The sequence below is a fragment of the Miscanthus floridulus genome, chromosome 18 (genome assembly GCF_019320115.1).
Source record: "Miscanthus floridulus cultivar M001 chromosome 18, ASM1932011v1, whole genome shotgun sequence".
Lineage (NCBI taxonomy): Eukaryota > Viridiplantae > Streptophyta > Magnoliopsida > Poales > Poaceae > Miscanthus > Miscanthus floridulus.
Genome location: NC_089597.1, coordinates 136,178,213 through 136,200,804, shown reverse-complemented (window position 1 = coordinate 136,200,804; position 22,592 = coordinate 136,178,213). Strand labels below are relative to the sequence as shown.

Genomic DNA, 22,592 nt, shown 5'->3' with positions numbered 1-22,592 from the left:
TCGGCGTCAGTCGCTTGAAGGTGCGCGGGGCCGTTGTGGTCAATGATGATGATGATGATGATGATGAGGACACAGCACCCTGGGCCGACGCTGGTGCCGGCAGCGCCGGCTGTCCCCCAGTAGTGCGGCGCGGTGCACGACCCGGCGGTGTAGGCAGGGCAAGGAGAGCCGAAGCATTGCGCCTTTCGTATGCACGCGCCAGCCTCATGGCGCACTGGAGATCCTATGGGTCATGCAACTCGACGTCGACGCGGATGTGGTCTGGCAGTCCGCCAGTGAAGAGCTATGCCTTCTGGAGTGGCGAGAGGTGGCCCGCGTGCGCCGCACGAGCCTGGAACACGTCCATGTACGCGTCCACCGTGGACGTGAATGGTAGCCGTGCCAGGTCGGCCAAGTGGTTGGTGCTGAGCAGAGGTCCGAAGCGCTGCTGGCATAGCCCCCGGAACTCCTACCACGTTGGCCGACCGGTGTCGTTCTCAAGGACAAGGTACCACTGCAACGTCGTACCGGTGAGATGGTATGAGGCGAGCCAGACTCGATCGGCGTAACGCGTCTGCTGGCTAAAGAAGAACTGCTCGCACTTGTTCAACCAGCCGAGCGGGTCCTCTTTGCCATCGAAAGTGGGAAAGGAGAGTTTGTGGAAGCGAGGAACGGTGTTGTCGGCTGGTTCGGGTGGCAGGTATGGTAGTGGTGGTGGGAAGTGCCTGGGGGCAGCGGACATGGCAGCGGATGGTGGAGGAAAAGGAGCACCCTGCATGATGGAAGATAGGGATGGAATAGGTGAGGGTGATGGTGGGAAGGAGATGTGCGCGATAGGTACACCCATCGATGGTGGTGGCGGTGGAAGGGACGACATGTTCCCGGCCGTGGCAGAGGGTGCGGCTGTTGGTTGGATCGGCTGCTGGAACTGTGGTGCGGACAAGTAGCGCGAGGAGGGATGGCCGGGCGCTTGCAGCACTGGGGTGCCGCCATACCCAGGCAGCCCGAACGGCGAAGACGCACGTGGCGATGGCTGGCCCTCAAGGGCCGAGACGCGCAGCGACAAGTCGCCGATCTGACGCTGCATGCCGTAGATGGCCGTTGTGAGTTGGTGGAATGCCTCCACGGCCGAGAGAGGCTGCTGCAGTGCTTGCGTACCCAAAGGCAGAGGCGCCGAGGGTATGATGGCGGTGGAGAAGTTGAGAATGGACGGCGCGGCGGTGGAGCTGGTGGGATCGGCATTGGTGGTGGCGGCAGGTGCGGCGGCGGAGGCAGCGGCGGAGGGCGGGATGGGAGGGATAGGTGCCGAGGACGACATGGTCTCTTATACCATGTTGTTATGGCACCATGACTTGCTACGGAGGAAGTAGGGAGGGGAGATTGCTGGCCGGGGCCTGGTGACCCGGCGGCGAGCGGGCGCCGTGCTCGGCGCGGGGACAGGAGAGACAACACGACTCGGGGCTGGGAGCCCAAGGGAGATTAGATCTCAAACCTAGGCTGCTCCATTCATTCGGGAATGTGTGTGCTATATAGGCAGCTTACAAACGTAACAAACTTTCCTAAATTCACTCATTGCCAACAATTCAAAGGGAACAAAGCAAATCGACTTGATCAACTAAATGAACCGAGTAACCCAGCTTCAGGAGCCGTGGTGACCGCGCCCTAGGCGCTGTGCCGCTCGGCCAGCTTCCTTGGTGATCAGCTCTAGCCACTGGTGCGATCCCGACGGTGGTACTGTTTTCCCACCATAACATGCAACCTCTTGATGTCTCGTCTCCTAGAGTCCGAGGTCATGACGAGAATGATGCTGCAGCCCCTTCTTTGCCACTGCCTCTTTCTGTGCTGCCACTGCCATATAACCGAGCCATGGATCCTGAATTGCAGCCTGCTGTGGGAACCAGTGGAGGTGCTGTCGACGTGGAGGTTCTTGGAAAGCAATAATGGGGCAACACCTGCAACAATGGGGCAAGATAATGAATCAGCTGTAGAGTGAATAGATCGGCAATGGTGTAGTCCGGCGCCTCGATGTCATTAGCTGGCCACGTACCCCAAACCACCAGCGAGTTTTCTAGCGAATTGACGGCATTACCTTGGTCTCCTCCCACGGTGCGGTATACTGAGGCACCAGATCTGTCGATGGGGCATGTTGGATGAGCGGACGTGTGAGGTGGGAGTCATGGATCGGAGTGGGAGCGGGGTAGCAGGGGAGCTATGGTGCCGTTGAGGCCTACCGCGGCGGACGTCGAGACGTGGCGGCGGTAGGGGGCGGGCAAGCATCAGGAGGGCGGCGACGAAGGGGAAGCGGAGGAAGACGAGGCAAAGCTGGCGGTCCCCGGGCTGGGAGAGGATGCGAGTCAGAGTTTGCAGCGTGGAAGAGCTAGAGAAGGGGATCGTCGCGTGAGCCGCCATGGTTGTCTCCTAGCCGCTGCATCGGCGGCGGTGAGAGTGCGGGAGGGGATCAAGGGACGGACAGGAGAGGGAGGCGAGGCCTGATGTGCCATGAGGGGCGCTATCAGCACTGGGGGCCCACCTGTCGGCGCGGTAAAAAACCACGGAGGGGCATGGAGTCGCGAATGGCTTCACCATGTCGGGGTAGACGGGTCCGTTAGAGGTTTTTTAGTTGTAGAGATTGAGAAAGTGTGTAGCCTTATTTTTTTTCTCGAACGACGCAAGAGACCTACGTGTCATTTCATTAAGAAGAAGAAAAAAGGGGCTACAAGGAAGACGTCAAAGACCAATCCTGAATCCCCTACCAGAAAGTTACAAAGGGAGGGTCAAGAGACCAATCCCACATAGCACCAAAACTATAAAAGAAAAAACGAGTAAACCAACAAACACACACAATCCAACTCAGCTCAACAAAAGAGAAGTGTCTAGCCTTATTATTATTATTATTATTTGTTTTGACAGTAAGGTTGACACATGTCACATCTAGGAAATATAACTTGACTGGGCCAACTGCCATCGATGGTGTCTTTTCTGCTTAAAGTTGTTTTTCAAAGTCCAAATAGGATTCAAGAAATTATCCTTGAATAATCCAAGCAGGTCACTAATGTTGCTAATCAGTCTGAGTTTAACATTTAGGACAAATATATAGCATGTCATCTGCTACTGCGCACTAAATCTACAAGAAATGCAGGGGAAAAAATGAACTGAGTTGATGGCCAATGCAACATGAAACTCAAAGCAATTGAGTATTCTAAAAATCTCTACTACTGTTGAAACCAGGAGGTTATAGCATGTCAATATCAGACTCCTAAGCATTATTTTTGTCTACTCAGAGAACCGATCCAGATTAAGGAAACAAGCAACTAACTCTGCCAGCACAAAGGCACATGGTAACCTGCTGCTCTGACCCTATACATAACTAAAAAAATATACTGGCTCAAGGATCAAAGAAAATTAAGCTCTTGAACAAGTTGTAATATCACAGTTTGGCAACTTAACAAATAAATTGGCCAATATAAAAAACCTTGCGATAATCAGGGTGCAGATTTATTACCAGAAAATCACCAAAATAGCTTGAGTTCTGAGTTTCAGGTTGATACAGTCAGAGAAGCACCAAAGTAACTCTGCATGAGATAAGGAGATTGATAGTCAGTGTGACCCAATCGGTGTGAGATCTGAATGGCATATTAGATTATTATAAACAACCGGAGCCGCTCATCTAGTTTAGAAAACAACCTTCTAGCATTCTTTGAAAATACACAAGCATTCTCTGAAAATACACAATACAGAATCTCATACAGGAAGTGAGTTCATGCAGTAAAAAAATTGCATATCCAAATGTGAATAGAACTACCATTCATTCAGTAACATCTAGCAGCAAGGAAAATCTAACTGATAGACAATAAGATATCGGCACAAATTAAGGCACATCGATCATACGTTATGAGTTACAATATTTAGAGAATACTCATAAAGGACACGTAACAGCACAAGACATGTGATCAGTCAATACATTGGCGGTACACCAGCAGCTTCGGCGGCATCGGCCCTTTCCCGCACCAGGACCTAACAACATTGGCGGTGCTGGTGATGGGCCCCTTCATGGTAGCTTCCCGATAGAGCGGCGATGGCCTCATATTCCATCACCGCCGGCGGCCACGGCGCCCCCATCCCGATCTATGGCTTCGGCGAGCTCGCATCAGTTGCCACGTCATCCACCTCGTGTGTGCAGTAAGGGTCGGCGGCACCTCATCGTCCCTCGGCTCTGACCTCCCACGGCGATGATGCGGCCCTCCTCGCGGCGACGACGCGACCACCCCATCAGACCCTATCGGTAGCAGGCAAGGAGGTCGACCCGACAGCAGGCAGGAGCCATAAAGCTAGAAGACAAGAGGGACGTGTTCTTCCGTGAGATTGCTGCTCTCGGCGCCGCCTGACGCTGCCGGGCGCGAGTGCGTGGCCATGGCCATGCTTGGGTACTCCACGGAGGTCGCGTTCTGCCGGGTTGGAGTCGACAGCGCATGGACGCTGCTCGACACCAAACTGGAGTTCTCCATATGGTCCATCGTCCACTGCCAAGATAAGTTCTTGGCGATCGACTGCACTGGAGAAATCTTCGTCTACAGCAGCAACGCCACCGGCGCTACTCCAACCGCGACGTTGCTGCCATCGCTGTCGCCACCTGCGGGGCTCTGCCACCGTAGCTACTTGGAATCAAACGGTGAGCTGCACATTGTGGGTGCCATGGTGAGCACGTTCCACGAGACATAAAGCTTCAACTACAGCAGCGCGATCTACAAGTGCAACCTCTACGAATCGTATGTCGGAGTGGTCTAGGGTGAGGGACATCGGTGATCAGACATTGTTCGTGTCTAAACATTTCAATGAAAACTTCAGTGGAACAAGTGTATCCAAGTATAATGAGAACAAAATCTACATGTCTGAGTCATTGTATGGGAATCCATACAACTTGGTCCATCGACTGGAGATCGTTGATATTGCTACCGGTGCATCCGAAGTGAAGCCCGTTCAGAAAAAGATGCAGGGTTCCGAGGCTCTAGGTTGGATTCGACCCAATCTCTGGAAGCTCTAGAGTTTGTGAGCCTGCGACGCCGCGCACTCCGTGACTGTGTTAAATTCATAAACTTTGCTTTTTGGATTAAATGTCACTTTAACGTTGGTATTTAATTTAACAGTATTGTTATCTTATCGTGCGATCCGTGTGTTTTTAGTCTAAATTGTTAGTTATCCCGTAGCAACGCACGAGCATGCTACCTAGTATATATAGAAATTCAAAAAGAAGATATCAAAGCAAGTCAAGACGAGCCGAGCCGAATATAAGCACCTCGCGGGCCTCAAGCCTTTTCTCTCTCTTTTTTTAGCAAACTCAAGCCTTTTCTCTTGAGAGCCTAGCTCTCGACTGGGCCAGAATAAAGCCCAGTTTGTCCCATTGGGCTCTGCACGCGCAGAACCGACCAACGCACAAAGCGAAGCAAGGCAAGGACACACGCCAACCGGCCCACCGCCTCTCCTCTTCCCGTGCCCGCACTCGTCTCCTCGCGACCACGCCGCCGCCGACTATGGCCGCCGCCGAGGTGGATCCCAGCCCCAACCCGGCGCCCACCACGGCCTCCGACCTCCCCAACGGAAGCAAAACCAAGGCGCGGGAGGCCGACCGCCGCCGCCGCCGCCGCAAGGCCAAGAAGAAAAAGTCCGCCGCTGAGGCCGATGCCCAGGACGCGGACGGGGGAGCTTCTGGCTCCGACGCCAAGGAGAACGCCGATCCCAACCCCGAGCCCCAGGTGAGCGACTTTCCGCGGCGCATCCTCCGTACCCACCTGGGAATTAGGCACGCACGGCTCGGGGCCTAAAACCTAAACCTAGGGTTTCTGAACGTGCTGGATTTGGATTTGCTGCAGGTGGAGGTGGAGATAGAGTACGTGCCGGAGAAGGCCGAGCTGGACGACCCTCTCCTCGATGACTTCAAGGCCATCTTCGAAAAGTTCACCTTCAAGGACGCTGCCGCAGCAGCGGCCGAGGTATTTGGAATAGGGAAGTGTTTCTTCGGTCGGTCGGTCGATGAGCGAGCCTAAACTGTGGTGTTCTAATGTATGTTCGCTGACAGGATGATACGAAAGATGAGGGTGCCACTGATGCCATAAAGAACGGCTCAGATGATGACGACGACGAAGACGATGAGCAGGAGGCAAACAAGAAGAAGGAAGGAGGGCTGTCCAATAAGAAGAAGAAGCTGGAGCGCCGCATGAAGATTGCAGAACTCAAACAGATATGCAACAGACCTGACGTTGTAGAGGTGCACTCTTCTTTCCAATCGAGTGAACCCACAGCCAGCAGTTTCATTTTTGCTGATAAAAATCCATTACGTATAGATCATCAATATTCATATCATATTTTTTTTTCAATTCCAGGTCTGGGATGCAACTGCTGCAGATCCAAAATTGCTTGTATATCTCAAGGCATACAGAAATACAGTACCTGTCCCTAGACACTGGTCTCAAAAGCGCAAGTTCTTGCAGGTTTGTGACTTTCAAGTTTCAACACGTCTATTTGGTTTGAATATATGGGTGCTTATATTTGGTGAAATTAGTCAGTATACATACATATCGTGTTTGCATTCTCTTCTCAGCGAGTCATTGATGGTGTGGGGGTGTGGGAGCGAAATGTCCATAACTCCATATGGTTTCACACCTCTTATACAGATACCTAATTCTTGCAGGGATGGCTGTAACTACTGGGGCGGCTGGGCTTGCTGGTGCAATACTTGAGTGGGTTCTGTAGTCTATGTGTTGGATCATTGAAACTAGTTTATTTCACATGAGGCCCTCTTCAGTGGAATGGAATAGATTAAGGTCCAGCTAGAGTCAATGGCCTTAAATATTAATTCACACCACAAATACAAGTGTTTTCCTTTCTTTCTTTTTTTTTTTTTTTGCAAATCTTACTGAAGTCTACATATTTAAGACACCAATATTTTCTTATTCATCTGTTAGTTATAACGTTTCTTATTCAATTTACAATGTTATCTTGTTGTTTCAGGGGAAGAGAGGTATTGAGAAACAGCCTTTCCAGCTTCCTGACTTCATTGCTGCAACTGGAATAGAAAAGATAAGACAGGTAACTTGCTTATGGTATCTCAGTAATTTACTTCCCTCTCTGCTTATTCAAACTTTTTCTTGGGGGAACGCTGCAGAACTATTCATACCAGTTTGGTGCCATGAACATGAACCGCTTAATGGATTTCTAAATGTATACACAGGCTTATATTGAGAAAGAGGATAGCAAGAAGTTGAAACAGAAACAGCGGGAGCGTATGCAGCCCAAAATGGGCAAAATGGATATAGATTATCAGGTAAACTTCTTTCCACCCACAAAGCGTGAAATGTGAAGTAGTTTGTGGCTTGTGTGCATCTATAGGAGTAGGACCAGGAGCAGACATATGTCTACTTTGTACTCTCTTCCTTTGTCATATATTCTCATGCTATCTTGTTGTCGTCATGCCTCCACATCTGATCTTGATTCCTTGTCTTAAGGTCGTGACCAGTTCATCATAGTTTTTCAGATTACTAGCAATTACTGGTGTTGCTGTTTCATGAAGTATATTTGTGCCCTAGATTTGGCTAGTTACCTGGTCTTGAGATGGCTGTCACACAGATGGATTGTCTAACAATAAATTTGTTCTTGGCAGGTTTTGCATGATGCGTTCTTCAAATATCAGACAAAACCCAAGTTGTCTAGTCATGGTGATCTGTATTATGAAGGCAAAGAATTTGAGGTACGTATGTTTTTTGCGTTATAACTGCAACCAGATGTCAATGTATGATTTTGGTGTGATAACACCATGTTCTTAACTTCTACTTCATTCAACAGGTTAAACTGAGGGAAATGAAGCCAGGCATGCTGTCTCGTGAGCTTAAAGATGCTCTTGGTATGCCTGATGGTGCCCCTCCCCCATGGCTTATAAACATGCAGGTTTGTTCTTTTAACCTGAATTCAGCTGTTCTCCTATTGATAATGCCTTTGTTACTGGCTAACTTAAATCGTTGTATAACGTTTCAGCGCTATGGTCCACCTCCATCTTATCCCCAACTGAAGATCCCAGGTCTAAATGCCCCAATCCCCCCTGGTGCCAGTTTTGGTTATAGACCAGGGGAGTGGGGAAAGCCACCAGTTGATGAGGTATGTTTTCTATTGAAAGTTTGAAACCTTGCTTTTACACTGTCTAGATGTACTCAAGGTTCCTTTCCTAAGCTCTTGTATTGTTTCTTGCAAACAGCATGGACGTCCACTCTATGGAGACGTTTTTGGTGTTCTGCAGCAGGACGAACCTAACTACGATGTATGTTTCACTTTACGTTTTAGTGGGTAAATACTGCAGAGTTCAGAGCCAATTTAGAAGCAGAACTTATTTGTTTTCTTCAACCTTGCAGGATGAACCTGTTGATCGCAGCAAACACTGGGGAGATTTGGAGGAAGAGGAGGAGGAAGAAGAGGAAGAGGAGGAGGAAGAGGAAGAACCAATGGAAGACGAGGAAATGGAAGACGGAATTCAGTCTGTCGATACTATCTCAAGGTGATTTACTATATTTCTTTCTTTAGTGTTTTGTAGGCCCTTGGTTTTCCGTTTCTTTAGTGATGCAGATGCAGTAGACATGTGTGCCTAACTTTTTATTTATTTATTTATTTATTTTTGCCTCCAACCAGTACTCCAACTGGTGTTGAAACACCTGATGTTATCGACCTTCGGAAGCTGCAGAGGAAGGAGACTGAGAAGCAGGCAGAACGGCCACTGTACCAGGTAAGTAAATGTTTGTGGTATTGGTGGGGTTTGTGGTATCTTTGTTAGTATTCGTTGCTGATGTTCCTTCCTTGGCTCCTGAAGGTTCTTGAACAAAAGGAAGAAAGGATCGCCCCTGGGACACTATATGGGTCAAGCCATACGTATGTCTCCCTAACCCTAATACCTCTTGCATGTCCCCCCTTGGTTTTGTATCTCATGCCGTGTGTGCTCGCTTTACAGGTATGTGCTGGGAACACAAGATAAATCATCAGCTCCGAAAAGGGTGAGTGTTGGAGCTGTCCCCCTTTGGGTGCTCTTTGGAGCTAGGTCGTTTCCCTGATGTTTGATAATTGATCTTTTTATAACTTCTGTTAAATTTGGTGGCAGGTGGATCTGCTTAAGAATCAAAAGTCAGACAAGGTGGACGTCACCATCCAACCCGAGGAACTGGAAGCCATGGATGATGTTCTGGCAGCCAAGTAAGGATCACTCCGCCTGATGTCTTTGTTCAGTTGATATTGTTGGTTGCTTTTTTTTTTCTTCTTCTTCCAAGTCAAAACGGTAATGAATTATCCTCTTCCGATAATGCAACAGGTATGAAGAAGCGCGAGAGGAAGAGAAGCTTCGCAACCAAAAGGAGGACTTCAGTGACATGGTGGCGGAGGTATGTACTATTCTGTGACCCAGTGATTTCTTTTATGTTTTGATTTCAATAGCTGGCTGATTGACTAGTGGGCATCATGGACACTTGACTCTTTGTAGAATGCTCACAAGAGGAAGCGGAAGCAAGAGAAGGACGGCAAGTCGAAGAAGAAAGAATTCAAGTTTTAAGGGTGATATATATAGGTCTGCAGGGGTGGTTGTATGGTGTGTTGTATTAGGATCCTCGCGTCGATCTTGCGAGCGAACATCACCTGGCTGTACTGTGAATTTTGTACGCTACTAGTACGTTAACATCTGTCCCCTTGACTCGACTGGATTGTTGCTTGTTGGATTGGCTGCTGCTTGTTTTTTTGCAGACATTTGAAGCACAGTGTAGCTGTTCCAAATATGGTTGTACTATGGTTTAGTTGTTGCGCTCTGACAGTTGGCCCTTCCGTTCCGTGTGTCTGACTGTGGCTCGTCTGCCATCATCTCGACCTCTTTTGCTCCAACCAAGAGGTCGGGTTCATTCGTCACCTGCCTGCATTTTTGGTTCGCACAGACGCAGCGCTCAAAGGGCATTGTCGCTTTAGAGTACTGTACGAGTTAATCTTCACTGGAATATGCTACTCTCTGTAAGATCTGTACGGTTTGGGAAAAGCTAGCCGGCTCAGTATATTTGATGATTGATTAACAATGTTATTGAACTGTAACGCTACCATTTTATCAAAGTCTACTCGCTTAGCTTTTGAGTCTCACGTATGTTTGGTAGATAAAGTAAGGTAATGATATGAAGAACCAATTGGGAAAAAGCTTCATTGCCCTTATGGTTCTTTTATATAACATTTTATGTGTAGGAAATACATATATGAGCTGCCAAGTTTCTTGCATTAGCCTGTAACTAGGTTTGCAAAAGGTGATGGAGCACGTAATAACGAAATATTCTGTCTATCCTTTAGTAGAAACGTGAGGTCTATACAAACATGGCGGTGAGTATATATGCAACATAAGAGCGTCTTCACCGGAAGTAACTTTATATATAGGATATAAGAGACCTTTGCTCTAGCAGATTCCCAAAATCTCATTCTGATTTAGGAGAGAGAGAGGTCTCCTCTTTCTTTAGGACTTAGGAGAGATAGTGGTGGATTTAGAAGATGGGACAAGAGATATGTTGAGCTGTTACATTTCCTATTTAAGACATAGAGGGTATAAGAGTTTTGGTGAAGATGCTATAATATAGTAACTGAACAAGACTTGTCGGACAACCAAGCAAACCGATGGCGGTGAGCCGAATGGGGTGTGGATGATGAGTTCCTCCCTCATATTATCTGCATTGCTATTTTTTGAGAGGAAATTGTGAGTTAGAAGGATAGGATCGTAGATCTCTATAAAAAATTAGTAGCCTAATTTTCCCCCCCTTGTGCGGTTATGCCTAAAGAAGGTACTCGTACTAGCATGGATATATGGTAGTGGTAGGCAGTGATTGGTTTCCCTCTCCTTTTTCTCTAAATCTTCTGAATATAACAAGGATAGAAATAACGGGTGAATGGGAAAATAACAAGGAAAGAAATGATGACGCTGTTGTTGGGTACAGTGCGTACTAGTATTGTTTGGGCACTTGTTTGGCAGAGTGGGGTTTGGTTTGGTTGGTTATTTTCACGGACCGACCGGCGGCCGCACCGAAAGCGCAAATTTGGCGGACAGGAAAAAAAAAAAAAGGGGTAGTGGGGGTTGATGTGCTCCCTTCACCGTCTTCTTCCTCCTCGTCCTTAGTCAGTCCCCCCTACCCTGAGCGGAGCCGGAGCGCCACCTTCCTCTTCCTTTCCTTCTAGAAAGAAAGAACTAGAACCCTCCCTCCAGAACCTTCAAGCCCAGCCCTTGCCATCCTCGAAGCTCGCCCCGGTCTCCGCCGCCGCCGCCGCGCCGGCCCCGGCCTTGCCCACATGAAGCACCAGCCGCCGCCGCCGCCGCGCCGCTGGGGCGTCGTGGCGGCGGTCGTCGCGCTCGTCCTCCTCGCCTGCCTCCAGATCCAGTACCAGCACCTCAAGGTCGCCCTCCCTCCCTCCCTCCTCCGTCCCCGCCTGTTCTTTCCATTTTTAGCTCTCTTCTCCCTCCCTCCCTTATTTCTTCTTCACACGCGGGCGCTCTGTGGACGCTGCTCTCAACCCGGATACACATGCTGGTCTATCTTATCTTCTTCAGGTGGATCTTGGCAAGGCCGGCTTTGCCTCTGCCACGCAAGAGAATAACGCGATCCCCAGCCGCAATCGCATTCGCTGGGGGACCGCCAGGATCAGGAAGGCAGCCACCGGCGCTGACTCCTTGCCGCGCGGGATTGTCCAGCGCCACTCCGACATGTCCCTCCGCCCGCTCTGGGAGGACGATCCTGCTTCCACCCACAAGGTACTACTACAGCCTTTCGCTTTCTGGTTCTAGTTTCTCACTCACTGCCAGCCTCTTCCCACTGCTTCAACCAGTTCACGCTCCGCGCGCTAGCTCGCGATGAATTATTATTGCTACTTGCAAAGCTGCTTCTTTTCTGCGATGTATGTATACTGTACGTGAAGGGCGGGCATGGGGCAAGCGGTAGAGTCCTACCGCCTGCGACTGGAAGGTCCTGGGTTCGAGTCGTGGTCTCCTCGCATTGCACGGGCGAGGGTAAGGCTGGCCACTGACACCCTTTCCCACACCCCGCACAGAGCGGGAGCTCTGCACTGGGTACGCCCTTTTATGTATACTGTTCATGCCAGGAATCCCCATTTTTACTCACCCGTCACCCCTGCCCTTAGTTATTAGGCCACTTCTTTGCTGATGATTGCTGTACCCCCTTTATTTACACGTGCATAACTGAATTGGCAACGGTAATGGTGTGGTTGGTCAATCGCAAATAAACAGTGGAAGACGATAGGGCACCGGTAGAAGCTGAAGCTGGTGGTTAAGTCAACGCTATCGTCATTAACTACTTGATGCTGTCCAAACCATTCTCAGCTAAAGATCTAGTCCATCCTTGTAGGTGCTGTATATAATATAATGTGCCGGTTACTCGTTCGACTATTAGTTGTTGTCACATCTTGTTATCTGTTCTGCCTATCAAGTTACTATTCTCCTCCAAAACAAATTCAGCTACTTCATTTGCCATCATACTCCCCTTTACACGCAGAATAAAAATGGTGACCACAGTGCTCTCCTCGCCATGGCAGTCGGCATCTCCCAAATAAAAAACGTTGACACTATGGCTCGTAAGGTCTGTGCTTCTCTCAGGTTATCCTTTCCCTTACCCTTAGCTGTCTGTGTTGTTCAGTAAAAGAGAAGAGAGTTTCACTTAATACAATCTGTCACCATTTGCTTTCTTTAGTTTCTGAAGGAAAACTATGCAGTCATGCTCTTCCATTATGATGGAAATGTAGATGGATGGCGTCATCTTGAGTGGAGTGAAAAGGCCATACACATCCTTGCTCACAACCAAACAAAATGGTAAACTTTATGAAAGCACATTGTTCTGTTAGAGTATATGGTAGCTGCATCTTTGATAGTCCTTATGTGCAGCTGTTTGTCTTCCATCATATTCTGCCACATCTCAGAAGAATGAACAAATATTCCTTCTGCAGGTGGTTTGCTAAGCGTTTTTTGCATCCTGATGTCATGGCTATCTATGATTTCATCTTTCTATGGGATGAAGACCTTGGAGTGGAAAACTTCAACCCAAGAAGGTATGCATGATGGTCATAATCCTTTTCCTCTAGTCAGCCACATTACACAGTGCTCACAGTGGAACCCAAACTTACCATATTGTCATCAGCCATTTCCAGAGCAGATCCATTAATTGATTCTCATACTCTTTTTTGCTATGGCCTGGTAGCTACCAAGCATTAGTCGGATAATATTTATTTGAATGGAGATGAGCTTAGTCAGTTTGAGCCACTGTTTAGTGGGATTTATTCAGATGGAAATTGAGTAAGAACTTTGAGCAATAATATCATTCACTTCCTTTCGATTGTAGAAGTTTTCTGGGAATACATCTATGATTAATTTGTTTTTTCTGTTCAAAGACGCTTCCTCATCTCTCATGTTGTTTGGTCCTAGATATCTTGATATAATGGTTTCCGAAGGCTTAGAAATAACACAACCTGCTCTGGACCCTGATCTATCAACCGATATCCACCATCGGATCACAATCCGCAATAAGATGTCAAAAGTTCACAGGTGCTTCTGTCTTTCTAATTTTCAAAAAAAAAAACTTTCTGTTTCTTTTTAAAAATCTTTCTATTCTCTAAGAAGCACCTTTTCACTTTTTATGTAGGAGAATATATGACAATCGGCCGAGTATGAATTGTTCTGATGAGAGCAAAGGACCTCCTTGTACAGGGTATGGATCAAACCTTTATCCTTATGCAGTTGCTTTATCTGGAAGATACTCTAAAAATTATTGCTTCACATTGAGATAGTATATTCCTATTTATGTTAGTCCCAAAAGAGGACATTGTTGGATTATATGTTTTGGACATTTGATTTATATGAAGCAAAATCACATCATGCAGCTGACTTATTCTTGACCCATTATCTTATGAACTATTCCACCACACTCTTTCAAACATTTAAAGAGGTTTGATTTGCATTCTTGAATAGGTGGGTAGAGGGCATGGCACCAGTTTTTTCTCGCGCTGCTTGGAAATGCGTATGGCATCTAATTCAGGTGCAAATATTATTCCTCTAGCCTGTTTTTTTTTTTAAAAGATTATTGTGATAATAAAGTGGTCAGTGCGAGTCATTGTCTGATTTTATTAAGTGTGAGTGGAAGGTCATGAATTTTAATAATCAATACACTTGTTTAATCTCTTGGGTCGCAGAACGATCTGATTCATGGATGGGGCCTTGACATGAAGCTTGGCTATTGTGCTCAGGTACTCAAGATATGTTAACAATCTTAAAAGATATTTAATAGGAGTCTATTGACTATTGAGGCATGCTATTTCAGCTACCATGTCCTTTGTTAAACAAGATGGAGCGCGGACATGATATTTCAGGGTGATTGACACAGTCACATGATATTTCAGGGTGATCGAACTGAGAAAGTTGGTGTAATTGACAGTGAGTATGTTGTTCATCAAGGGATACCATCTTTAGGAGGGCCATCGCTTAGCAGCAAGGTACTTCTCGTAACAAACTACTGTTTTTTTTAAAGAAATTTGGTGTAGTCCAGTAGGAACCAAGGACAAAGTGTACTGATTCCTGCCAGAGCATCCATTTCGCCTTGTTGTGTTTTCCTTTTACCCTAGTTGGCATATACCTGCATGATAGTAACTGTCATGATTGTGCAATAATAAAATTTACATGTGCCACTACTGACATCTTGTTGACGCAGACACCTCGAAGATCATTGGATTTGAGGACCCATGTGAGTATAATCTGTGGCATTTTCGTCTTCCTGGATCAAGGATTAAAAGTTGCCATTGTACTAACTGTTGCTTTAATAGATACGAAGACAATCATCGGCTGAGCTAGAGAGGTTCAAAGAGCGGTGGAACAGGGCGGTAAGGGAAGATGAAGGATGGAGGGATCCTTTCGATTCTTGATTACTTTGAGAGCAGAGTGTGACAACATCTGATAACAAAGTTGGCCAGTGGCCAGTCACAACAGTAGAGAAGCGGAGGTCATCTTGTCTGAGAGCTACATGTGGGCCCTGCTTCATGTCAAAAACAGTTGGTTTGTTATAGGATGATGTGGTTATAGGATGACGAGTTACACACACCATAATTTTATCCTCATGAGGCAAAAGAAGTAGCAGAAACATTATCATCGATACAAGGAGGAGCTGATGAAGAAGGTGAAACCAACCAGGGACTTCAAACAGTGCTGTAATTTTCCCTTGAAATATCTGTTCTGCTAGAGTTGTATAGTGACATACATGATATACACACTTGTGCAGTTATTTAATGAGGAATCTTACGTACATAGCCTAGAGCAGTTTCCCATTATTATTGTCTTGTACCATGTACCTCCTTGTCTATCTGAATTCCATGAGTCAGAAAGAAATAGTATGAGGTCTGTATTTTTTGTCAAATTAAGAGGATGGCACGGCATATTTTTGTGTTACCGCACCGAGGTTGCCGCTCTCTTTATTTATCAATGGATTCTGTATATGTACATAAACAATGTTTTGAGTGTCATTCAACTTACCGAGATTGTAGCTGTCTCTCTCTGAATTGGACAGAAGCAGGGTGTGTTTCTTGGGGGTGGAGACAGTAGAGTCCAGTCCACACACTATATTGGATGACCGTCCTGTTCGCTTGGCTTATAAGTCGTACTTTTTCAGCCAACGAATAATATTTTTTTCTCATAATAAATCAGTCAACAGTACTTTCAGCCATGACTTATCAGCCAAGCGAACAGGGCATTCTCTCTCTGGGTGTAGTATCCAGTATGGCATTGGCTTGGCATACATGGTTCCCTTCATTCTATTTGTATATACTACTATATATCGATTAATTGTCAAGATTGGATGTCTAGGGTTTGGTTGGGCATGATGCACATTCCATTCCCTTGTTGCTAAGCTTGTCCAGACACTGACAGTGTGTGTAAAAAGAAAAGGCTTGTTCTGACAGTACAGTGACAAGAAAAGCCCATTACCGATAAAGCCCATTCGATACCCAGCCCGGCCTGCTGTAGTGGTCAGTTCAGGAGCAGGCTGAGGCGGAGCGGCGGCAGCAGGGTCTCGCTCACCGCCCTCGTCGTCTGTCGAGAGGAAGAAGACGAAGCGAGGGACAACAGCAGCTCCAGCATCTTCTAGATGGGATTCGGTCTCTACTAGGTTTTCGTCTCCCCTCGATTGGTTTGGATCGGATTGGATTAGGGGTGCTTCATTTCATCCGATCCCCATCGACTTGACCTGGTTCTGATCTCGACGACGATGCGGAAGCGGGATCTGGGCATCCTGCTGCTCGCCGCCTTCGCCGTCTTCTTCTCTCTCCACCACGAGGGCGACTTCTCCTTCCGGGAGTCCTGGTACCACCTCACCGACGAGGACTTCCCCATCAAGTACGAGGCCGACCGCCTGCCCCCGCCGCTCGTCGCCGACCTCAACGGCGACGGCAAGCCCGAGGTCCTCCTCCCCACCCACGACGCCAAGATCCAGGTCCTCCAGCCGCCCCACGCCCGCCGCCTCAGCGATGACTCCGCCTTCCACGAGGCCCGCGTCATGGCCGACATCTCCCTCCTCCCCGACAACGTCCGCCTCGCCTCGGGGAGGCGACCCATCGCCATGGCCGTCGGCAACGTCGACCGCTCCTACAGGGCCGGCGAAGTCAGGAAGCAGGTCCTCGTCGTCGTCACCTCCGGGTGGTCCGTCATGTGCTTCGATCACAACCTCAAGAAGCTATGGGAGCACAACCTCCAGGACGACTTCCCTCACGCCGCCCACCACCGCGAGGTTGCAATCTCCATAACCAACTACACTCTCAAGCATGGAGATGCAGGCCTCGTCATCGTTGGAGGAAGGATGGAGATGCAGCATCATGTATGTTCATGTTATAACTCTCTCTTTGCACTACTATCTCCACCTGCCTATCTGTTTGCCTACATTACATCTATGTTGCCAACAACTTGCCCTTGTATTAATTCATTCTCTTATCAGTCAGCAGATCTCTTCGATGAATTTATGATACCAGAACACAACACAGATGACCACCGTAGAAGCGCCAATGAGAAACAGGTTATTATATTGCTGTGCTTTTAGCTTTTCATCTTGTTAGTGTATTCTATACCCTACAAGGCTACAAGCTCCTTGCATGATTAACTGATCAACACCTAACCCTGTGTTGGCGCTGCATGCAGGGCTCAGAGACTGGCAATGCGGACCTGCGCCATTTTGCCCTTTATGCCTTTGCTGGACGTAGTGGCGACCGTAGATGGAACCGGAAGAATGAGGTGCACTGAATTCAACTTCTCATTTTATTTCATTTTTTTTGCCTCCGCTGTAGTAAAAGATGCTCATCTTTATTTCGAGCCCCCCCCCCCCCCCCCCCCCCCCTCAGCATGGAAAACTCAAATTTTGCATGGAAGTACTTAAAGATTACTGTCTACAAAGGCCTGCCTTATATATTCTTTCTATGTTTTCTCTTTTGGCATTGCAGAACATCCAGTCACAGCCATCAGATGCTTCTGTGATGTTACCACAGCACAATTACAAACTTGATGTTCATGCCCTCAATAGTCATCAACCTGGTCAGGTGAAGACTGTGTTCTCCAATCTTAATAGCAAATAAGTAGGAGCAGTGCTTATCTTTGTGCAAGTCTTGTTTCAATGTTTCCACATGCTCTTTGTTGCTTGGTTTAAGTATTTTCTCATGGGTTGTCCTCTGACAAAGTTTGTGTTTACCTGAATTCTTCAGTATGATCAACAGGAAGTCTGGAATATAATGTTGCCATCACTTTATTCTTGCTTGGCACCTGTAGCTATCATGACCTGAATTTCTTACTTATCTGCACACTTCTTAATGGCAACACTGTTCTAAACTAAAAGTGTGTTACGTTTGGACTTGAAAGGTAGCATGTCCTAATGAAGTTTGCTTCCTATTTGTGGTTTGATGTGAGAATATACATGTCAAATGTGCTGTTCTAGCTTATTTTTTTGACCCAGGCAGATGCTAAGCATTTAGTTCACACAGTGGCATTTTGGCTAGTTGGAAACTAACCTGTCACATGTTAATTTTCAGTTTGAATGTCGTGAATTCAGAGAATCAATCCTTGGCGTCATGCCTCATCATTGGGTAAGAATAGTACTTGTTTTCTTGTATTTAGCTTTCATGGAACTGTTGAGCTCAGGTATGAGCCCTCCTTTTCAGGATAGGAGAGAGGATACTACCCTACAACTTGCACATTTTAGGAAGCATAAAAGGAAACAAGTTAAGAAAACGCCTGGAAAGGCTGTTATTAATACCGTGAACAAGCCCATTGAACACAATCCACCTGGGAAGGATGCTTCCAATAGAATAGCTAGAGCGCTTGGGAAGGCTGCAGATATGGCTAGCTCAAATAAAGCCAGGAAGGTATGACACATAAGCATGGCTATTACATTTCAGAATTTGCCGTATCTTCTAGCAAAGATTGCAGTCATCTCCCTGAAGCATCATGGATAGCCTTGCATCCTTGCCGTGCACACATACTGTGTGTTGTCTGTTTGTTGCACTTCTGTTGTTAATTTGTCCAAATAGCTTACAGTGCTCACACAGAATGAAGTCAAACACCTCATGGCTTTCTACTGAGGTGAAACTTGTTTCTTTTACTGCAGGCACAGAGGATGCAGTATGTTCCGACAATCACTAATCATACTCAAGTTTGGTGGGTTCCTAATGTTGTTGTTGCACATGAAAAGGAAGGGATAGAGGCTGTCCATCTAGCTTCTGGACGTACAATATGCAAGGTCTACAGGATATGTCCCTGTAATTTTATTTTACTTTAATTCGATGCAACCAACAGTATATCACCTGACCTTTTTTTTTTTTGAAATTATTCTCATTTCCAGCTTCATTTGACCGAAGGAGGCCTTCATGCAGATATTAATGGAGATGGAGTTCTGGATCATGTCCAGGTGCGTTAGGAGTCTATTTACACTGGAATTACTTTCCTTCATGTACCGACTTTTTCTTTGGTGGCTCTGGGCAGTTGAAATATGGATGTAATTCATATTTTCTGTCCATAAATTTGAGAATAATTTGGGATGTCTGGATCCATTGAGTACTGTTCTCATAAGACTCTGGTCTCCTGTATATAGATGTTTATGCAACCATTAAGCAAATGACTTCGAGTGCTTTAGGGATTCAAATTAAATCCTTCTCGAAGGAGAAGTACTCCTCTCTATCTATCCTTATAGTTCGATTTGCTTTTATATCGTTTTATCCCAGTATGTCATAAAATGACTTCAAATGATTTGTATTTCTTGGATGTGGATTCTATTGTTATCTTGTATATCTCATGTGTAATGTGCAAAAAATGTGCATGCATTAATATAATGGTACAGGAATTTCCTAAGCTAAAAATTGAAGTATCAGACATTTTGTTCACTGTAAATTTGATGTCTAAAACTTGATTTTAGGAATGACAGAATTAACATGTGCCATTAGGGACCCAACTTAGAGCTGTTTTAGTATCTTTTACCTATTTGGTTCTTGTTACTTTTAAGGTGATTGACATACATTGGGCTGAGCATTTGTTTCACACTTGCTAGCTGCAACTGCAACAATGTTTTGTTTATTGTTGGGGGCATCCACTTGTAGAAGTAATGGCTGATAGTGATCTTTTGCTGTAGGTTGTTGGTGGAAATGGTATTAAAGAGCAGACTGTCGTGAGTGGATCAATGGAGGTGCTGAAACCCTGTTGGGCAGTTGCTACATCTGGTGTGCCAGTGCGGGAGCAACTTTTTAACGTCTCTATCTGCCATTACAACCATTTTAATATGTTCCATCATGGAGACTTCTCGAGAAGTTTTGGGAGGACATTTGATACAACTGGTTTAGAGGTTGCGACTCCTATCCTGGTCCAGACAGACGATGGCCATAAACACAGGAGAGGAAGCCACGGTGATATCATCTTTTTGACAAGCCGGGGAGAGGTCAGCATTTGTACACTGACTATTCCTTTTTACAAGTTGCTGTGACTACTGATTTGTGTGTGTGTGTGTGTGTGTGGGGGGGGGGGGGGGGGGGGGGGTGGGTTGCATGTTGATGAAACCTTGATCCCTATATCCGCAAACATTGATGATGTGTTTGTGATTGTAGGTGACTTCGTACTCCCCTGGCCACGATGCAGTATGGAGATGGCAAGTATCATCAGGGGCAACATGGTCCAACCTCCCATCTCCATCGGGAATGATGGAGAACATAGTGGTGCCTACCTTGAAGGCTTTCTCCCTGCGCGCCTATGACCCGAAAGAGGTGATCATCGCCGGTGGCGACCAGGAAGCCGTGGTGCTCTCTCCTTCTGGTAGCATATTGGCCATGATCGAGCTCCCAGCGCCTCCCACTCACGCGCTGCTCCTGGAGGATTTCTCTGGTGACGGTCTCACTGACATCATTCTGGTAACATCCGGTGGAATATATGGATTCGTGCAGACAAGGCAGCCTGGGGCTCTTTTCTTCAGCACGCTCGTGGGGTGCCTGATAGTTGTGATCGGCGTGATATTCGTGTCTCTGCACCTCAACTCGTCGAACGGCGGCAAACCCAGGGCTTCCTCGGCTGAATACAGATGATGTAGAGAAACGGTTTATGTGGTAGAAAACTTGTATGCCCAAGGTTTTGATATGCTAGGTAAGAGACATTTGGTAATCCTATGTTATAGTCTCATAATAATACTGATAGCACAAGCTAGGTTTTTTTTTCGTTGTAATGTTGTATATTGTATGGTTATGAGTGGGAGGGCAGAAAAAACTAGGGTTGCAAGAGTAGGTTCAACAAAATTAGGTCCCAACTACATTTGTCATCGCAAGCGTTGGTGATAGTTTCCAAACTGGACGTGTTGACCTGTAGCTACCCTGGTTTTAGTTGTTGATGAAACCAGTGGGAGCGCTTGATCGTGGATTATAAGCTGCAACAATATTTTTCTCTCACACCAAATCAAAAATCAGCCAGCAGTACTTCTGGCTTATAATCCACGATCGTTTCAGCCGAAACGAACAGGCTGAGGATCGATACGAATACGATGGCTCAAGAATATGCTAGACATTATGAAGGTTGATTTTTATTCATAAATATATAGAAGAAACAAAAAAGCAATGCGGAGGTAACTACACGAAGAGGCTTTTCCGTGTAAGAGTATGTAACCCTGAGTACCAACTGCAAGATTGAATTTAAAAAAATGAAATGTTGTTATTATATGCGTAGGTGGCTGACTAAGTGGACAGGACTCTTTCGGGGAAAGAACTCCTTGGTATCTATCGTCTTTCTTAAGTTGCCCACCGTTTTCCGTTCCATCTTAGGTTAACGTCGCGTTGCTCATCGTCCTACATTAACGTCAGGCTATCGACGTAGCCAAACTTGGTTCTCGAATAGTCATTGAGAGCATGTTTTTGGCTGCTTGGCCAAACAAGTTTTTCTAGCAAGGCAGAAATATAGACCATCGATTTTGAGTGTCCGGTGGTTGACAAATTGTGTGAGTTACTTACTTTCTCTATTCCAAATTATAAAACGTTTTGGATTTTTTTTAGATATATTGATTTTGCTATGTTTTAGACATAATGCATATATTTAGGTATAAAATATAGCAAAAGCCACGTATCTAAAAACAAAGCAAAGTGTCTTGTAATTTAGAACATAATGTTTGTCTTGATAAAATGCAGGTGACAGTACATGTTCACCTATAACAATGCTGTATTATGTCGTAGCGTGCGTTCTCTTCTCTATTTCTATTTATCTATTATTATACCACCGAAAGAGAGAGAGAGGGTTTCGTCCACGGGACTTTCGTCTCACGAAGGAAGGGGCTCCGGCGTCACTAAGGACTCTCCGGCTCAAAACAAAAACGGGTAAGGTGTCTGCGTGACGACCGCCCTATCTCCCACTTGCTTCGCGGCCCCATCTCCACTTCGCGGCATCACGCACGGCTGAGCGTACATAATCGGGCTCCCTGGCCACACATCCACTTCACGTACATGATCACGCCTCTAATTTGCTTGCCATGCATGCATGCGGCCGGCAAACAGTTGAGCCAAATTCCATGCATCTATGGTTGCATGGATGACACGAGGCAGCGAGCGGCCGGTAATTCTTTTTCCTTGGACACAGGATAAGTGATGTTTTAGATTTGTCCTAATAGCTAACATTAATATTGATGACATAAAATAGGTAGAATATGAAAATATATTTCATGATAAATCTAACAATACTTATTTGATATAATAAACATTAGTAATCTATCAATATCTACACACCTAAAAAGATTCTAAAATCATCATCTACCCGGTGATACAAATCTTGACCCATGCTCATGTGACCATGTCCGATATGAATCATAGTCCACTCAGAGCTCACACGTCCGTGGCCTACTCGGTTATGATACAAAGACCGGATCCATGTGTCCGCATCCAATAATGAAGTTTTTAGAGCTCACGCGTCCACGTCCGATTACTAAGGTCAATTAAAAAATTATGACCCTAGTGCAACGCACGGGCATATGTGGAAAAAAAAGGCAACGCCGCAGCCCACGCGTCACGTCAGGGGTGGGAAGAGAGATGAA

At 46.4% G+C, this 22,592-nt stretch overlaps 4 protein-coding genes across 5 annotated transcripts; 3 read left to right on the top strand and 1 right to left on the bottom strand.

Annotated features, from left to right (window-relative positions):
* Nucleotides 1-448: 448 nt before the first annotated feature.
* On the bottom strand, nt 449-1,297 carry LOC136524782 (predicted GPI-anchored protein 58). The gene has a single exon (XM_066518029.1). It carries the CDS (start codon nt 1,295-1,297, stop codon nt 449-451), a length of 849 nt encoding a protein of 282 aa, XP_066374126.1.
* Nucleotides 1,298-5,417: 4,120 nt separating this feature from the next.
* LOC136519980 (uncharacterized) lies at nt 5,418-9,822 on the top strand. The gene is made up of 17 exons (XM_066513383.1): nt 5,418-5,729; nt 5,847-5,966; nt 6,053-6,241; nt 6,357-6,464; nt 6,985-7,062; nt 7,205-7,297; nt 7,634-7,720; nt 7,816-7,917; nt 8,005-8,124; nt 8,222-8,284; nt 8,376-8,518; nt 8,650-8,743; nt 8,828-8,886; nt 8,966-9,008; nt 9,113-9,204; nt 9,320-9,389; nt 9,488-9,822. The coding sequence occupies exons 1-17, from the start codon at nt 5,508-5,510 to the stop codon at nt 9,554-9,556; spliced, it is 1,752 nt and encodes a 583-aa protein (XP_066369480.1). The 5' UTR covers nt 5,418-5,507; the 3' UTR covers nt 9,557-9,822.
* A 1,262-nt stretch (nt 9,823-11,084) lies between these two features.
* Nucleotides 11,085-15,547, top strand: LOC136522991 (uncharacterized). 2 transcript variants are annotated; one of them, XM_066516779.1, is made up of 12 exons: nt 11,085-11,415; nt 11,570-11,770; nt 12,528-12,611; nt 12,723-12,841; nt 12,976-13,077; nt 13,451-13,570; nt 13,668-13,733; nt 13,994-14,060; nt 14,215-14,268; nt 14,422-14,514; nt 14,730-14,762; nt 14,842-15,547. In XM_066516779.1, exons 1-12 carry the CDS (start codon nt 11,311-11,313, stop codon nt 14,938-14,940), a joined length of 1,143 nt encoding a protein of 380 aa, XP_066372876.1. In that variant the 5' UTR covers nt 11,085-11,310; the 3' UTR covers nt 14,941-15,547. The 2 variants fall into 2 exon arrangements, with proteins under 2 accessions (XP_066372876.1, XP_066372877.1); XM_066516780.1 differs by lacking the exons at nt 14,730-14,762; nt 14,842-15,547 and having other exon boundaries at nt 14,343-14,477.
* Nucleotides 15,548-16,025: 478 nt separating this feature from the next.
* On the top strand, nt 16,026-20,767 carry LOC136522990 (uncharacterized). The gene is made up of 10 exons (XM_066516778.1): nt 16,026-16,880; nt 16,998-17,075; nt 17,198-17,290; nt 17,497-17,592; nt 18,079-18,132; nt 18,208-18,411; nt 18,654-18,785; nt 18,888-18,953; nt 19,671-19,973; nt 20,140-20,767. Exons 1-10 carry the CDS (start codon nt 16,275-16,277, stop codon nt 20,608-20,610), a joined length of 2,103 nt encoding a protein of 700 aa, XP_066372875.1. The 5' UTR covers nt 16,026-16,274; the 3' UTR covers nt 20,611-20,767.
* The last annotated feature ends 1,825 nt before the right edge of the window (nt 20,768-22,592 follow it).

Excerpts from the sequence above, each read along its gene's own strand:
- LOC136524782 (XM_066518029.1), bottom strand. The coding sequence starts at position 1,297 with ATGTCGTCCTCGGCACCTATCCCTCCCATCCCGCCCTCCGCCGCTGCC.
- LOC136519980 (XM_066513383.1), top strand. The coding sequence starts at position 5,508 with ATGGCCGCCGCCGAGGTGGATCCCAGCCCCAACCCGGCGCCCACCACG. Across the intron at positions 9,205-9,319 it reads GATGATGTTCTGGCAGCCAA|GTATGAAGAAGCGCGAGAGG; the intron begins GTAAGGATCACT and ends ATAATGCAACAG. Across the intron at positions 9,390-9,487 it reads TCAGTGACATGGTGGCGGAG|AATGCTCACAAGAGGAAGCG; the intron begins GTATGTACTATT and ends GACTCTTTGTAG.
- LOC136522991 (XM_066516779.1), top strand. The coding sequence starts at position 11,311 with ATGAAGCACCAGCCGCCGCCGCCGCCGCGCCGCTGGGGCGTCGTGGCG. Across the intron at positions 12,842-12,975 it reads GCTCACAACCAAACAAAATG|GTGGTTTGCTAAGCGTTTTT; the intron begins GTAAACTTTATG and ends TTCCTTCTGCAG. Across the intron at positions 14,061-14,214 it reads GCGTATGGCATCTAATTCAG|AACGATCTGATTCATGGATG; the intron begins GTGCAAATATTA and ends CTTGGGTCGCAG.
- LOC136522990 (XM_066516778.1), top strand. The coding sequence starts at position 16,275 with ATGCGGAAGCGGGATCTGGGCATCCTGCTGCTCGCCGCCTTCGCCGTC. Across the intron at positions 16,881-16,997 it reads GGATGGAGATGCAGCATCAT|TCAGCAGATCTCTTCGATGA; the intron begins GTATGTTCATGT and ends TTCTCTTATCAG. Across the intron at positions 18,133-18,207 it reads GCGTCATGCCTCATCATTGG|GATAGGAGAGAGGATACTAC; the intron begins GTAAGAATAGTA and ends CCTCCTTTTCAG.